Source organism: Melozone crissalis, unplaced genomic scaffold (assembly GCF_028551555.1).
Source record: "Melozone crissalis strain CALT ecotype California unplaced genomic scaffold, PUWL_Pcris_2 ptg000110l_1, whole genome shotgun sequence".
Classification (NCBI taxonomy): Eukaryota; Metazoa; Chordata; class Aves; order Passeriformes; family Passerellidae; genus Melozone; species Melozone crissalis.
The window spans coordinates 705,096-722,069 of NW_026535887.1; the positions used below are offsets into that span (position 1 = coordinate 705,096).

At 44.4% G+C, this 16,974-nt stretch overlaps 1 protein-coding gene across 2 annotated transcripts in view; it reads left to right on the forward strand.

Moving 5' to 3' along the window:
• The first annotated feature begins 216 nt into the window (after positions 1 to 216).
• The window catches only part of ITIH5 (inter-alpha-trypsin inhibitor heavy chain 5), a 49,243-nt gene continuing 32,485 nt past the window's right edge, over positions 217 to 16,974 (forward strand). The window contains exons 1-5 of one of the 2 annotated variants that reach the window (XM_054292406.1): positions 217 to 351; positions 3,591 to 3,635; positions 8,850 to 9,013; positions 10,333 to 10,440; positions 11,225 to 11,475. In XM_054292406.1, coding sequence (XP_054148381.1) covers positions 232 to 351; positions 3,591 to 3,635; positions 8,850 to 9,013; positions 10,333 to 10,440; positions 11,225 to 11,475 — 688 coding nt within the window. In that variant the 5' untranslated portion in view covers positions 217 to 231. The remainder of the gene's footprint in view (positions 352 to 3,590; positions 3,636 to 8,849; positions 9,014 to 10,332; positions 10,441 to 11,224; positions 11,476 to 16,974) is intronic. The other variant, XM_054292405.1, reaches the window with a different exon arrangement.

The window sequence follows — 16,974 nt, forward strand, 5'->3', positions numbered from 1 at the left end:
CTGAGGGATGCGGGCACGGCTGAGGGATGCGGGCACCGCTGAGGGATGCCAGCCCTGCAGGGATCCCCTGCAGCACAGGAGGCCGCCCTGCGCGCAAAAGGGGCCGGTCCCGAGCCGGGGAGGAGGAGGAGGAGGAGGAGGAGGAGGCGAGGCTGGGTCGCTCGCTGTGTCTCTGTCAGGCTCGCAGGCTGTGCGCTCACGGCGGGGCAGGAGCCCGGCGCTCCGGGCACCATGATCCTGTGGCTGTGCCTCTGCTGGGGCTTCTCCCCCTCGGCCGGACAGCCCGACTCGGAGCTGATGGCCAGGTACCTGGAGGAGCAGCTGCTGGCCGACTACAGCATCGTGGAGCAGGTAGGTTTGGAGGCGGAGGTGGTTGGGAAGCATCAGGTGGCCGCGGCAGCACTGACAAGCGGGGCAGGCTGGTAAAAATGCGTTTATTCCACCTGTCCGTGCGGCTGGGCTCCGTGCGAGGTGCTGCAGCCAGCATGGGGCTGTGCTGGATGTGCTGAACCAGGAGATCACCCAGGACATCATCCAGGACATCATCCAGGACATCACCCTGGCGATCACCCTGCCCTGCTGGTGCTGCTGTCCCGGCACGGCTCGGTCTGACCCCCGTCCATCCCCAGGCTGTGCTAACGAGGCTTTTCACAGGCACAGGGGAGCCAAAGCCGTGTCCTGGCCACACTCCAGTCTGAGTAATCCCGAGTATTTCAAGCTCGGAGGGGATAATTTTTCTTTCTGCCCATAGTGTTACTGTACTTGATTTTTAACTCCTGGGGTTTTAGCTGGCAACATTTTTAATTCATTAAACAAAGCACATCAACTTCAGCTTCTAAAAGGCTTCTTGACAATGAAAGGGAAAAAAGTTCTACAAGTGAGGGAGGGCTGTTGTGTTGTTGTCTGGCTTATATTTTCTAAGGAAATGGGGTTGAAAGAGCAATGAACTTTTTGCAAGAGTTTGGGTGGTGGTTTGGGAGGCTGTGATCTATTTCAAGTGGAAAGTGTCCCTGCCCATGACAGAGGGGCTGGAACTAGATGATCTTTAAGGTTCCTTCCAATCCAAACCACTTGGATTCTATAAAAGAGATCTTAGGTCTGTGCTCACATTTCTCAGGTCCATACATTTCCGTGTGTGACTTTGGGTCACTTAGGGCATCAGTGACCTAAATTTGATCAGGTCTGAGAGGCTCTGTGGCACCTGAGGCACCCATGTGGGGCTGAGATACAATGCAGGAACTGTGGAATAGCTGTGCCTTGCTGCAGGTCAGGTGGGATAATCCAATTTGGCTAAAATGTCAATATTTGTCTGTATTTGGCATCTTCTGCCATGCAGCAGGTGGGAAGAGTGAGACTGTTCACATATATCTGTATCTATCCCTCCTAGAACAGAAAGAATCTCTCTCCAGAAGCATTGACATCTCTGCCCTATGGGGTCACTACTAGCAATTATCCGGCTTCAATGAGGGTGTTGGAAAGCTTTAAAGCTAAAAGTTTGGTAATTTGGAAATTTGGTTCCATTAGATTACGCCAGTGAAGCTACCAATGGACTGGTAACAAACCCTGCAGCAGTATTTTGGCAGTAGTCATGAAGTCCTGGAAAACAAGATACTGCTGTCTGGGGATCCTTAGCTCCTCACTGATGATCCCCAAGACTTCAGAAGGTGGTTCTTGAAGTCACACAGAGCCTTCTTATGCAATTCAGCAAGCAAACAAGATGGGTTTTGGTGGGGAAAGATAGGAACCTAAAAATAAAGATAGGTTCCTAAAAACAGGAACCAAGTTTCCAGTTTCACTGATTAGTCTTCAAAACCTCCTGTGACCAGAACAACAGGTGGATTTGTTCCAAAAGGTAAACCTTCAGTAAAAAAATACTGAGGGCTACTGATCTCTCATCCCTGACGCTGCTCCAAGCAGGGCAAACTTCACAGACATTTATCTGTCTTGTTTTGAAGAACTTGCAGTGATTGAGAATCTGCAGCCTCTCACAGCAGGCTCCTGAGGGGCTTTATTTGTCTGAGATAACAGACCCAGACAGAAAGTTTCTCCCAAAACTTAAGATGCAAACAATTTCCTCTCCTCTCCTCTCCTCTCCTCTCCTCTCCTCTCCTCTCCTCTCCTCTCCTCTCCTCTCCCAAGGGAGCTGTTTTCCCTTGGTTCTAATTTCACAAGATGTTGGCTAAAACGATGCAGAAGGAAATAGTAAAGATTCTCGTGGATGAAATTTTAATTTCCCCGTTGGGCATTCCTGAGCTTTTCAATGCACAATATAAACAGGCATAAAATCATCTCTTTGGCAAGGGCTGCTGCTATTTCAGGGTAAATAAACTGAAAGGGCAAACCAGGTAAAACATATTGTTGCATTCTTCTGCTCTCTGGGGTTCCACTGATGGTTTAAGATGGCACTTGGCTTCCCTCATTGACAAAAGCCTTGCTTTGGGGAGGGGCTTGGTTTGGAGATGTTGTTGAGCAGCCATGTGAGAAGAAGTCAGAGGAGTTGATGACAAGGGTGAGACAGGGAGCACAATTACACTGTCACAGGTGAAGCACTTTGTTTCCTAACAAGGTCTGTGGCTGAATTTCAATATCTTTATTTGTGTTTTGCACATAACCAGTGTTTTTCTGTCACTGCACAATAAATACACAGTAGCTGTGGAGAGTATTTAGGCAACAGATCTGCTCTTGAGATAATATTCACACAGCTGAAGCTGTAGCATTAATTTAAACAAGTTATAGAACCATAGAATGATTTGGATTGGAGGGAACTTTAAAGAGCATCCAGTCCCCAACCCTTGCCATGAGCAGGGACATCTTCCAGTAGCCCAGGCTGCTCAAAACCCTTCCAGCCTGGCCTTCCAGAGATGTTCTTACATCCAGGGACAGGGCTAAAGTCTGACCTTCCTGCCATCATGTGGCATTCATATTTTCTGGAAAAATCCTTTTACCCAGGATTTTTGCCCTGGGAAGCTGAGAAGCCTCAGAGAAAAAGGAAAACAACAATTATCTCATTTGCTTCTGCTGTGTTTTGCTCACGTGGAATGTGTTTGGAAATTGTTCACCAACGGGTGATTGTTTTATTGGTTTCTGCTGGGGGTTGCTTTGACTCTTTGGCTAATCAGTGCCAAGCTGTGTCAGGACTCTGGAAGAGCCACAAGTTTTCATTATTATCTTTTTAGCCTTCTGTAAGTATCCTTTCTGTATTCTTTAGTATAGTTTAGTATAGCATTCTTTAATATAATATAGTATGATAAAATAATAAATTGGACTTCTGAGAACATGCAGTCAGATTCATCATTCCTTCCTCCATCTGGGGAACCCTGCAAGTACAACAGCCATCATACAGAGGGTCCCTTGCCAAGCACCACTGCCCAAACACCAGCACCTCCTTGCCTGAGACAGCCACATTCCCGTGCTGAGCTTTGATCAGTGGGTCAGTTAACACAGAAGAGACTCAGGTTTTAATTTTAACCAGAGGAGCATTTGAACCTGGCCATGGGTGATCAGTCACACAGCCCTGTGTCTGGGATTGAACAAGTGACATGTCTGCTGTAGGCTGAACTGACCCCACTCACTCCCTGAACTCTTTGCAGGTCGCTCGGCGCGTCCCAAGACAGGCCAAATTCCTGCAGAGGCTGGTATGTATCACTCCCTGTCTTTGTTTTACCTCATGGGAGCTACATTTTCCCTGGATATGTGTGTGTGTGTGTGTGTGTGTGTGTGCGTGTGTGTGTGTGTGCATCCCTGCTGTTGTTGGTTTTTCTGGGTCTGGATTGAAGGCCCTTGAGATGGCAGTTCATGTTCACACTCAGGTGTTTATTATTTCTTATCAGTAAAACAGTCTCACTACTGTGAGTTCTGCAGCTTTGCATTAGAAGGCACAAAATGGCCAACAATCTCTTGTTACAAGGGCTTTTAAGACTGAACTATCCAATTAAGAACTGACACCTAGATTATTTCCCTTTTAACCCAATAACTGATCCCACAGAGCTGCAATGGGGACTTTCCTGCCCAATTACAAAATGCCACCCAAATCCATGGAGAAGGAGGAAGGAGATGCATGAAGAAGAAACCCAGGATGACACCCTGTGCCCTCCATCTTGCTTCCATCCACAACACACTAAAAATCCCAAAACCTCAATTTCTCACCAAGTGATACACCTACACTGCTCTCTATAATCTATTTCATGCTTTTGTGGATTCCAGTCTATGCTGAAGCCTGGGAAACTTTCTCCATGAATGAGGGTCAAAGTCACTGCTCCCCTGGGGGTCAGGGCACCCCAGAGCAGACAGAGAAATATTCCCTGTACCCTGGGTTTCCATACATCCCTGTGCCCAGGGATGAACTATTTAATGGTAGAATGAGATTCTGAAAAAAGAAATCTTCATTTTGATCAGTGCAACAGGCACAGGTTCTTCTAATATTTCCCAATTCATCTTCTCAAGCCCAGACTTGGAGGAAGAACATATAATGTTACCAACCTTAACAACACAGTGAATATTAGCCTGATGAAATCTCACTGAGTTTGAAGAGAAAGGGGTTTTGCTTTGGAATTTGAAGATCTCTGTCGTTCTCTGACAAAATCTCCTGGAGAAAGGAATAAAACAAGGAAGCCAATATCCTTCTTCCAGCACAGAAATCTAAAATTTAGATGTAGAAGTAGGCAGCCAGTAAAATTGTTCATGGCCAGTTATTTTTCTGGCTTTTCTGGGGGAATTCCCAGTGGACAACTGGTGTGGAACTCATTTCACACATTGAGCAGCCATCACCTTAACAGCTTCTGGTCCCCTTCATCTTTGACAAGCTGCAATCAGCAGCCTAGAGAGAAACTCTCAGGCTTATTACCAGTTTATTTCTTCTAATCTGAGAGACAGTCAGTTTGTTTTGATGAAAGTAACTGATAAAGGCAAAAATACTGAATAGATTTCATATAGTCAGCTCTTTTTCTGTTCTTCCAAATATTTCATATAAATGAGCATAAAATAATTTGTTCAGTGAGAAAATCTCAGCTGCCAGTTCATCATCATGACCACGACACCTCCACAAAGCATCCAGCCAACTTTTCTCATGGCAGTGTCCCAATCTGCTGCCTTGGCATTCCCTCCCTTAATTTTTAATAGGAATGATAAGTCATGGTAATAATAACATTAAACAAATTGTTTGTTTTGATTTTTTTTTCCCCTTTGAGCTGCCTCTTGTCTTCTGAAGGCTGCCTTGGTTTGAAAAGACAGGTGTCTGCCAAGGAAGGCAGGAGCCTCCCTTGAAATGGAAAATGTAAACCCCCTCCCTATGAATTATTACAATTTTGAAATGAAGGGGCTCTCAGGCAAAGATATGGGAATAGGAATAGCCGTTCTTTAACAGGAAAATTAAAAATACAAATGCAATGTTACAGAAAACAAACCAACCCACAGCCAGAGTGAGAGCAGTCCCTGCCCCTGTGTGTCCCAGCCCCATCCCATGGGGGCTCAGCCCTCCTGCAGTGCCAGCTGTGGCTCTGCTGCAGCAGGGATCCTGCACATGGGGGAAGTTTTCCTCTGCAGCCCCAGGGCTGCTGCAGATGGGCCTGGGCTCCCTCTGGCAAGGCAGGGCAGCAGAAAGCTGCTCCTCTGGCAATGCAGGGGGCAAAGGCTGCTGTGCTGTGCCAGGCCCAGATTGGATCCAGGGAGGAATGCTTGGCTCCTCCCCTGGGCGGAGCATCTCCCCATGGGATGCTGGGATTGGATCAGCCCTGCAGGGACACTCAGTGGCCATGGACAGCAGAGATCTGCTGGAGGGAGGGTTGGCTGTGGGAGAGAGAAAGAAAAAACTGCCCCATGGACAGCAAGAACTGCCCCACCTCTGACAGATGGGAATAGAATTCACACCCCATTTCCAACCTCAGACAAAGCCTCAATAAAAAGGACAGAAAACAAACAGGCGTTTCTGTAAGTCAGAGCACCAGGCACTGATGGATTGTGCAGGAGCTCCAGGGCATGCAGCACAGGAATCACAGAGTGGAACTTGGGCTGCCTGCCCAGCCTGACTGAGCAACCTGTTTGGAAATGGCCTGTGCCCCCACCATTTATATTTTCTATATACAGGGAATAGCACATCCCTTCCAGGGATGGGAAGGTGAACCAATTCTTTCATTCTCAGCTCTGTATGATGACCTTATTCAGTGTTTGATTTTCCCAACAGCAACTCCTATCCACCAGGAAGAGGGAGGGATGTTGAATACCATTTTTTGTTGTGCTTTTTTGCCATTCCTCAGATTGTAAGGATATCAGAGCTGGAGCTTGTTCAGTGGGATAGAGATATTTTCCCCATCCCTGGAAGTGTCCAAGGCCAGGTTGGACAAGGCTTGGAGCAACCTGGTCTAGTAGAAGCTGTCCCTGCCCATGACAGGGGTTAGAAGTGGATGGGCCCTAAGGTCTCTTCCAGCCCAATCTATTCTGTGAATCTATAACAGAGATCAGCTGAAGCCAGCAAAGGGTGTTTTTAGCAAAAAAAACCCTAAGTGACTTTTTTTTTGCATATAAAATACCATTAAGCTGTGAAACTTGCACCAGGATGCTGTGGATGCTAAAAGTTTACATGGATTCAAAAAGCAGCAGTGTAAAGTAATAGAAGAGAAATCCACAGAATAGAAATATACCACAAAAATACCACCCTTGACCCCGGAGTTCCTTCAGCCACAAATTACTGAGAACTGAGAGAATATTTCAGGGTAGTATCAGTGCAGGTTGGACTGTACACTCTGATTTTACACTCTCCTTTAAGCATGTGCTGTTGGTCTCTGCCAGTGACAGGCTACAGGGTTAGAGCTGTTTTTTTCTCACCCAATACAACCATTCTCCCGTTGTTGTCACAACAAAGGCAAGTTCATGCTCTCTGTCACATTTGAAAGACTTCCTGAGCTCCTGTGACTCCATCAGTGCATCCTCAGTGTCAGACAGGTCACTGCAGAGCCACTTGTATCTCAAGTGAAAGGCAAAGGCCTTGATCCTCTTTTGCTGATCATCTGTCAGCTACATATAAACCCACAGATTTTTATGAGCTGCAGCACATGAGGGTGAATGCAGAAGGTCTGACACCAAAAAATTTGCTGTAGTTTCTATTTTTTTCTATAACTTGTGTTATTAAATCCTCTGTGTACCTTGCTATGCCATGGGCAATTAGTGGCATGGAAGACTGAATGAATCTGAATGAATTTCATTATATCTGAAAACATTCCTACAACCCTGTTTCAATCAAAACTCCCCATCTTCTCCACCTTCAGGATAATGAGACTGGGAAGCCATGCCCATGTATCAGGGAAGTTCATAAGAACAGCAGGATCTAGTTCTAATTAACAGCAGTTAATTAAGCAGTGCCCAAAGGGTGGGGCGTTAGATCTGTGCAGGGATGTTCTTGCCTAGATCCACGGATCCATTGCACTGATCTGCCTAAAATTAAAGATATCTATCATGACTAGGTTCATCTGAGACACATTATCAGCCTTTCCAAGCCTTGCAGGTGTAGGCAGGCAGGGCTTTAGGCCAAGTCTGTTGGCAGATCTTGTTAGATCCTGCAGTGGATCCTGGTTCTTCCATTTGCCTGGAATCCACAAGCCCAGCAGCTTGGTTAGTTGGATGCTCAGTTACTCCTGATGCCATCAGCTACTGCAGAAATGTTCTTGTTTCATACTCAGACAAACACTTGCTCCCTTTCTTCAGCTGTTTGCCAAAATTATTTTTGTTCTGAAAGAAAGCCTGGACATGCAGCTGAAGAGCCTGTTCCTGTCCTCACAACTCTTACGTGACTGTGGGCTTTCACCAACCTCAGTAGGAAGAGTCTGACTGTATTTGGCTCAGTGGGGTTGCTCTGTATTTAAAGTGCATTTTACCCTTTATCTCCCTTCTGCTTTTGAGGGCTTGGTCTTTGATTGTGTAAGTCAATGCACAGATTTTCCTTTTTCAAGGGCTGCTTACAGTCAAGTATACTGAAGTATTCCAGGAAGAAAACATTTGAGCTCCATGGAGATGGTGCTGTCAAAAAACACATTAGTCTGGAGAAATGCTCCAACTCAGGACTTATGCACGAAAACACATTCCCAAGAAGCAGAAATTGGCTTTCAGCTTCCATTGCTACATCATGTGTCATTCACTGCTGTCTCTGCTGCTTCTCTGCTGGAAGGAGTCCAGTGTGGGCTTAAAAAGCTTAAAATATTTTGCTTGAGATGTCACAGTGTCAATGTTTTTTATTAAGTCTCTTCATCCATTGGCGCAGACTTCCAGGATGGATTCTCAGCAGAGGAGGACTCAGTTGACTCCATTGACAGCAGTTTCTCTGTTTACATAACTCAGGGATATGACTGGATGAATTTGAAGGTGCTTCTTCAATAAATGGTGATGTCAGTTTTTCAAGAAGTCTTCCATCTGCTGTTGTGCACAATGCACAGAGCAGGGTCTGACACAGTTCTGGGCCCCATGGGGACATATTTTGGGCTTCTCCTCCCAGGCCACAGGGGAATAATCCCGATCCTCTCACACAGTCAGAGCTGAAGGCTTCAGTTCAGGACACAGATGGATTTTGTCAGGGTGTTTCACAACTTAAAGGCTGGCATAAGCACAGCTCTCAGACCTTTCCCAAGCACTGGACAATGTCTGTGGCCTCTGTGCATGAACAGAGGGAGTACCACATTCCTCATTTACTGTTTGCAGCTCACCTGAAATTTTGAGGACAAGCTCACCTTGCCTGTTGCTGTCAGGAGATCTAATACCCATTGCATGGGAGCTTCTAGTCCACATTAAATCTTAAACCCATTGAAACACTGAAGGTGTGAGTTATCCAGCTGCCTGTTTAGGGGTGACCTTTTTGATTCCCACAGGAAACCAGGCCTCGGATGTCCGAGTTCCACGTGAGGTCCACGATCATCTCCCGCTACGCCTTCACCACCGTGTCCTGCACCATGGTCAACAGCGGCTCCGAAGCACGGGAAGCTGTGTTTGAGATGCAGATCCCAGCTGCAGCTTTCATCTCCAACTTTACCATGTAAGTAAGTGTCAGGACCCAGGAAATCCCTCTGGCTGCCCTGGATGGCTCGGGACCCTGCTAAGGGGCTCAGAGACCCTGGCACAGAGCCCAAGACCCCCGTGCCTTTGATTTTGACCCATAGGAAAAATTACCAACCTTATGTAAGGATCTGCAAGCCATGAAAGTTTAAGTAGAATAACAGTTAATTTGTCACGGGGTGAAAATTAGATTTTTGAGGTTTTTAGAATGGGGGCTCGGGGTTCCAAGATGGAGGAATGCCCCATCCTTCTTCTTTCTCCTTCCTAGCCTCCATGTTCTGGGTGATGTTGGCACTTTTGGATTGGTTTAAGGCAGAAACTCACTGTCTAACATAGGTGATAGGTATTGGGAAGTTATGGTAAATAACGTCGTTTTTAGTATAAAAAGATAACACCAGTATGCCACAACCCGACCTGCCAGACAGACGTGTGGCGGATCAGAGAAAGAATGTTATAGATAAGAAATAATAAACAACCTTGAGAACGAGAACAGAAGAATCCTGACTCCTTCTTTGACTGCTGGGCTGGGAATAGAGATTGTACATATCTCAGAGTTGCTCTGACCAGCAGAAATCCCGCGAAGTAATGCACAGAGCAGGTCTATGGATGCCACGATACTAAATTCAAATCCTCGGTGTAAACAGGGAGGGAAACTATTCTAAACTATTCTACTTCCCCTCTGAGTGTCTTTTAACCACTTCCTTTTCCTCCGCTCTCTGATTTGAATGAGAAAACTCTCTTGAAGACCTTAAAAACCTTTTCAGAGAAAGTTTCAGCAACACTGGCAGATATATTTATCTCACCTGACTGAATGTAATGCCTAAGAATTTTCTTGTTATTTCATGTCAACAGCAGAAGTCAACTCCAGCCAGCAGATAGGTTTGATGGCTGCTGGAGGTATGAATGATTAATCAAATAGAGAGAAATCTCATAGTGAAATGACCAATAAATTAAACTCTTGGTCTCAAACATATTTGGTTTGGTCATGCTCAGATCCCTTCTACAGGCAGGTATTGGGGCCACAGCTTCAGACTTGACCAAAAGGGATAGGTGACCCACTCTTTAAGAAATCCATTTAGAGTGAATAGGAAGAATACGAGACTTTTGCCTTTGTACTGGGCTGATATTTCCAGCCAGGGAGCTTCTGAGTTGGGTTTTGTCCCAGAGGCTTGGGTGGACTCAGGAGAGTGACACCAGCAGCACTCTGAGATTCTTCTGACATCCACACCTGCAGCAAATGTCCACCTGTCACTGTACTCGGGTGCAGGGTGACCTTGCTGACACCTCTGATCTCTCCAGGAGCATTGGCAACAAGACTTATTATGGAGAGGTCACGGGGAAGGAAAAGAAAAACAGCACGGATGACAAAGAAAGGCACAAGAAACCTCCAAGCCCCGCAGAAGGAAGGTGAGTATTGTGAATTTGTGCTGTGGGAGGTGATGCCCTCTCCTGCCATCTTTATCTTGGCTGCCTTGGCATGTCCATCCATGGATTTATAGGAAGGAGCAGCTAAACTGAATGTTATCTGCACTGCCCGGTGTCATTCCTGTACTTCAAGCCATGAAAAATTGTGTGTGGCCTTCTCTAACCCTGCCACGCAACTTTTTAAATTCCAAGATGCTCCAGGATGTACTACTGGGGAAAAGAATTCTTGTTACTTCCTGAATAACAGAAAGGAAACTTAGGGTGCTGTAATGAGCAGAGTATTCCACTTCCCTCAAGAGGGAAGCAAGAATATACTTTATTAATATCTTATTCATAAAAATTAATATTTTATTTATAATAATAGAATTATAAATAAATAAAAATGGGGTAAATAATTATAATATTTATATTTTATTTATTTATGATAATTTTAAATATTACTATTTTATTTATATTTATTTATAATATAATTATAAATAAGTAAGAATTGGCAGATAATGATAACATTTATTTATATTTCTTTCTATTTATAATATTTATTGTAAATATTAATATTTTATTTATAGTATTAATATATTTTATTTATATTTTATATAAATCAGCAAAATTCAATGGTAAATGCAAGAGGTGTTCAACAAGATTCAATGGAGGGTTCAGTTGATTATTTGCAGGGAAGAAGGTCAGGCAAAACTATGAGCGGGGAGGTGAAGGGGGGAATTGTGTGATGTGTATGGGATGTGAAGCTGTCTTTGGATTTTCCTTCCAGGGAGAATGGCTATGAGACATTCAAGGCCTCTGTCTTCATCCCCCGCAAGATGCAGGCCAGGTTCACGCTGCATTACGAGGAGCTGCTGCAGAGGAGGCTGGGGAAATACGAGTACACCGTCAGCATCCGGCCCCAGCAGCTGGTGGGGAGGCTGAGGGTGGAGGTGAACATCCTGGAGAACTCAGGAATTGTGTCCCTGGAGGTGCCTCCCCTCAGGAACAGCAGGCAGAAAGGCAATGGGAAAGCTGCAGGTGAGTGTGGAAACAAACCCAGGACACTGGGAATATTCCTCTGTCTGCTCTGGGGTGCCCTGACCCCCAGGGCAGCTCTGACTTTGACCCTCATCCATGGAGAAAATTTCCTAGATTTCACAAAAGTGAAGTTTCCTCTAATCCACAAAAGTGTGAAATAGATTATAGACAGTTGTGTAGGTGTATCACTTGGTGAGAAATTGAGGTTTTGGGATTTTTAGTGTGTTGTGGATGGAAGCAAGATGGAGAGCACAGGGTATCATCCTGGGTTTCTTCTTCATGCTTCTTTTCCCTCCTTCTCCATGGGTTTGGGTGGCATTTTGTAATTGGACAGGAAAGTTGCCATTGCAGCTCTTTGGGATCGGTTATTGAGTTAAAAGGGAAATAATCTAGGTGTCAGTTCTTAATTGGATAGTTCAGTCTTAAAAGACCTTGGAACAAGAGATTGTTGGCCATTTTGTGCCTTCTAATGCAAAGCTGCAGAACTCACAGTAGTGAGAATGTTTTACTGGTAAGAAATAATAAACACCTGAGTCTGAACATGAACTGCCATCTCAAGTGCCTTCCATCCAGAGAAACCAACAACTGGGACCCCCCAGGTAAGGAGAGATTTTATGACCTGTGGTTCTCATGGTTATTTCTGGGGCCTGGCAGTGCTGGATCCATTTTCTCTCTATTACTGTGTCTGTATGGTATCTGTGCCTCAGCCTGTGAGGACTTTGAAGCTTAATGAATACAGGGCTGATCCCATTCATCTCAATAAGGTTTTTTTTCTTTGCCATTGTCTTGAAGAGCTTTGAACTGGGCCTTCAGGCCTTGTGCTCAGCACTGGAGCAAGCTCTTCCCCGGCCTCTGCATCTCCTGGGAACTGTTTATTTTAAGTGAATTGTTTTTTCCATCCATCCATGCCAAGGAAGATAGGAAATCCTGCACTTCAGAACATGGGAAATTCCAAGAGGAAAATCCATATTTTGCCAAAGCGCTAAGTGCTATCTGAGCATCAGCTCTTACCCCTAACCATCCAGGCTCACTGTTTAGACAGTGTAAATATAACTCTTTCTGGTGTAAACCAACAGCTCAGGATACTGTGGTTGCTGCATTTTTGGTTGTCAAAAAACACCAAAAAAGAAGGATGGCAGGAGGATGCAGAGTCTTTTGGGACTTGACCCTCAGTCACTGCAAATGACACAGTGCCAGCAAAATCAGTGGACCTGCACTGAAAGATCCTAATGCATGTGAAGTGGAGTTAAACTGATTGCTCAGTGGGATCCTACTGATTTAATCCAAATCACATGAAACCAAGGCTCTCAGTGACTTGGGCTCTCTTCAGGTCAAGCCTCATTAGTCTCACTGTCCTACATCCACGTGCCAAGTGATAAATGTGCTCTGCTCCTCATCAGGAGAGGCAGGAAGCCTTTTTCACCTATCAGGGAATTGTTGGCATGTGGTTTCCTGCAGGACATCTGGCATTGATCAAGGGTAGAGACAGACTGAGCAGAGCAGACACACTGCTGGACCAGCACAGCATGGAAATTCCTATATGTAAATGACATACAGGGAAAACTCATGTAAGTCACTATGCAAATGGCAATCTGGGAGCACTGACATTCTTGGCATCATGCTTCAGATTTCAAAGAACTCATATAAAAATGGGCCTGAGCTGTTGGGTTCTGTAATCCTCCCTAGCCAGTAAAATGTATATAAAATAGGAGTTCCATTGCAGGACGGGTAATGCAACTGAAGCTCAGATTTCCCGTGCTTTATCTGTGTTCAGAATTCAATTTCACACCCTTTCTGTCTGGAATCATCCCATGTGATTGTTCACTTTATTCCAGCTGACTGTCCCCTCTCAAGATGGATCCAAAACCAAACCATCAGAGCCATTAGTTGCTCCCTGTGAAGCCTTTTTGCTCATATGACACCCAAAAAGTGGGTGCACATCCAGTGAGACCTCCAGAAGAAGTAAACAGAGCAGGAAAAAGCATTTGCCAGATGAAACTGTCATCCTCACAAGAGGGACAGTTAAACCTAAATTATTTTGGAGTCTGGCAAATTCAGGATTAGAGCTCAAATGCACACTAGAAAAAACTTGCTGCTCTCTTGGATTTCCATGGCTTAAAACTCTTCAGTACCACTTGGCTGGATATTGGAACATTGAAAATGGTACTGCCTGACTGGTTTGAAGTTGAATATATCATTAAAGCTCTCTTCCTCTATTTCCTATATCTAAACTATCTCACAGTTAATGATAAAATATGGTATTTTCATAAGTATTAATAAATTATCTTGAGAGTAGCGGTAGAAAAATATATTGTGCCATCAGGTTGTTACAACCCACCCCAAAAGGTGAGGGTAACCCAAGTTCTGGAAACAACACTGATTCATCTGTGTTTATAAATACACATATTTAAGTTTATTTTATTTATTTTAGAACAACCCGGAAAACAGATATGTTTTGGTTCTTATTGTCTACAATAATATTGTCTACAATTGTCTTTGGTTCTTATTATCTACAAAATAATATTATATTATCTACAGTAATATGACAATATAAAACCATAGATATATTACTTAAGAAAATGTGTAAAAGTAGAAAGATCCCACCACCTGAAAGACTTGTGATGAGACTTGGTTGTTATCATTTCAATGTCCATTGGTCAAACTGCTGATCACAGGCTAGATCCATCATGTGGTGAGGAAATCCTATAGGGAAACCCACAGAATGCACAATCTATTGGGTTTATATTCACTCAGGTTCAGGTGGGAATGCCCAGGGGTGGGGAGCTTGTAATGGTTGTTGAAATGCTGTGGATCAGGGACGCCTGAGTGATGGAATATTGTGGATCATGGGACACTTGGGGAGTCTTTTACACCTTCTCACAAGATACAGCTGCCTGATAAATTAGTGCTGTTGTCAGTTATGTCCCATCATGGCCCATCACAGCTGAGTTCACTTGATAAGGACAAAGTTCCCACCTCCCAGGGTTGCCTCTTTCCTTATCTGGTCCCACACCAGCTGCAGCCTGATCTGGGCTGTGCTGCCCCTGCCCCTGGGTGGGTGCTTTGCCCATGGGCAGCTTCCCCTGAGTGTTTGAGCATCCCAGTGTCTGTCCCAGCCTCACTTGTGGATGTGTCCTTTTCTTGCCCCTCAGGAAGTCCTGTGTCCATCCTCTCTGAACAGGGAGCAGACAATGTGATGACAGATCTTTCTAGGATATTTCCTGGTGCAGTAACTCCTGCACACGTGGCTCTGTCTGGGAGTTGTATTTTTCCCAAAGGAAGGCATTAGGCATGTGAGTTTTGGAAAATGATATTTTGGCATGTGCAGGTGTTGTCTGTCCCTTACAAACCCCAAAACAGGAGGCATTGAGGCCAGTGATCCTGACCTTCTCTGGTGACCTCAGAATAGAGCCACCTTCTGAATGTTGTCCTGGATGTTGCCCTCATCTTGCTCCACCAGTGTAGCTGTGTGAGAGCTAGCCATGGGCTTGGGCAGAAGACTCTAGGCTGCTCGAGGATGACTGTTTCTTTCTGAAGTCAAAGGTTTCAGAAAGCTTTTTATTTCTTATAACAGCTGTCTGGAAGTTTCCACATGTTAGCAGAGGACAAACTTTGCATTTGGGCTCTAATCCTGAATCTGCCTGACTCCAAAATAATTTAGGTTTAGCTGTTCCTCCTGTGAGGACGAAAGTTTCATCTGGAAAATGCTTTTTCCTGCTCTGTTTACTTCTTCAGCTGAATTTAGTGGAAAGTTTGTCTGAAGGCTCTACTAGCTCTCTCAGTGTGAGCACAAACCAGCCCAAGCATTTGGAGCTCATCCATGCTCTGGACTCTGAAATATCTCACAGAGTTTTCTCCCTCTGCCACTTGTTTAAAAAGAACAAGGCCAATAAACAAAGGAGACTAATTGTGATCCAGATATCAAGTGCTGCCTAAAAAAGAAACCTGGGGAAAGACATAGGAACTGTGTTTTAGAATGTAAAAGGCTGCTGCAAGGAGGAAAAGGATACTGTGGCTTCTGTGTCAATAAGTGAAAAAACAAGAAGTCATGGGTTTATAATCCACAAGTTAAAATGTAATTTGGCCATTGAAAATGTTCAACAGTGAAAAAAGTGAAGCTCTGGGAAGGACTGGCAAGTGCAGGCACTGAGTTTCCATTACTGGAGGTCTGGAGTGTTTCCTGATTGTATCAAAAAACTAAGTAGGAAGGGATTCAGTCTGAGAACATGGGATGAATTAGATAAGTTACCTTCCAGACCTGATTTTTGTTATTCCAGGAAAAAAAAAAAGTTTCCTTGGACCTTTTTTATCAGACCATTCTTTGGCTTTTAGCTTCTGTCCTGGGGAATGGAGATTAAGAGGATGGGAGAGATTCCTCAGCAATTCTTGTCACTTAAAATGGCTTTGTGAGACAGCCTTGGAAACTTCCTCTGCAGAGATGCCCAAAGCACTGCCTGTGTTAGAAAGGATGACATTTATCACCTCCAGAGAGTGTTCTGAGGAGCAGTAGAGGGAGGTAATGTGATCCACCTGGATTCCACATTGTTTTAAAAAATGGGTTACGTGTGATTATGCTCATTTAACAGGTGGGGAAACTGAGGCAGGGAGTGGCTGCCTAAATCAGCTGATTTCCAATGGTCCAGAGAAATGTTAAATGGACATGGATGTGCAGGAGGAATAAGGAGGGAGCTCCTGACTGATTCTCACTGACCCTGGCAGCCTAACCCACAGCAGGATTTCCCTTTAGCAGTTGAGGAGAAGTAATGTGAAACCTCCAGATCAGAAATTATAAATGGACTTTAAAGCCATTTCTGTGTATTTTAGGCTTTTCCCACACTGGCAGTTAAATGGGATTTCTGGAAGCAATAGAAGACAGATGGAAAATTCAAGAAGGCAGATACAAGCAAATCTGGTGCATTTTGTATTAAAAACATATTGTGTCTGTTGAATCATCAGATCAAAGGGCAGTTATAAAAATAAAATCAGATCAAGACTGAGGTAAAATCTTACAGCGATGTTGATTTATAACTTTTCTTTGCCAGGAGAAATCTGAACTGTACATGGATTTTAGAAAAAATATCAAAGCTCTGGGTAATCATTTTATAAGCTCCCACTAAGATACAAAACTAGTGTCCTTATGTGGTTTCAGTGCATTGGCTGGGACATCCCTCGCTGTTTCCATCAGGATGAATGGATAGGAGTTCTCACAGAGAATCTGTGATGCAGAGTCAGTTCTTGATTTTACTGAAATTGAGTGATCTTTATAATTCAGTCTCCTTGGGCAAGGCTTTTGCTGAGGAGTTTGTTTCACAGTCCAGGTGCTCTAGCTATAATTTGCTTGAGTAAAATTTGGGCTGTGATAAAACCCTTCACCATCTTAGTAGAACAGTCTTGTGCCTCATCTTTTCAAATGCACTCACAGGACAGCTGTGGAAATAAAGCAAAATCATCCTGGCAGTAACATCCTACAGTGATATGAATTCTTACTCTCATTCCTTT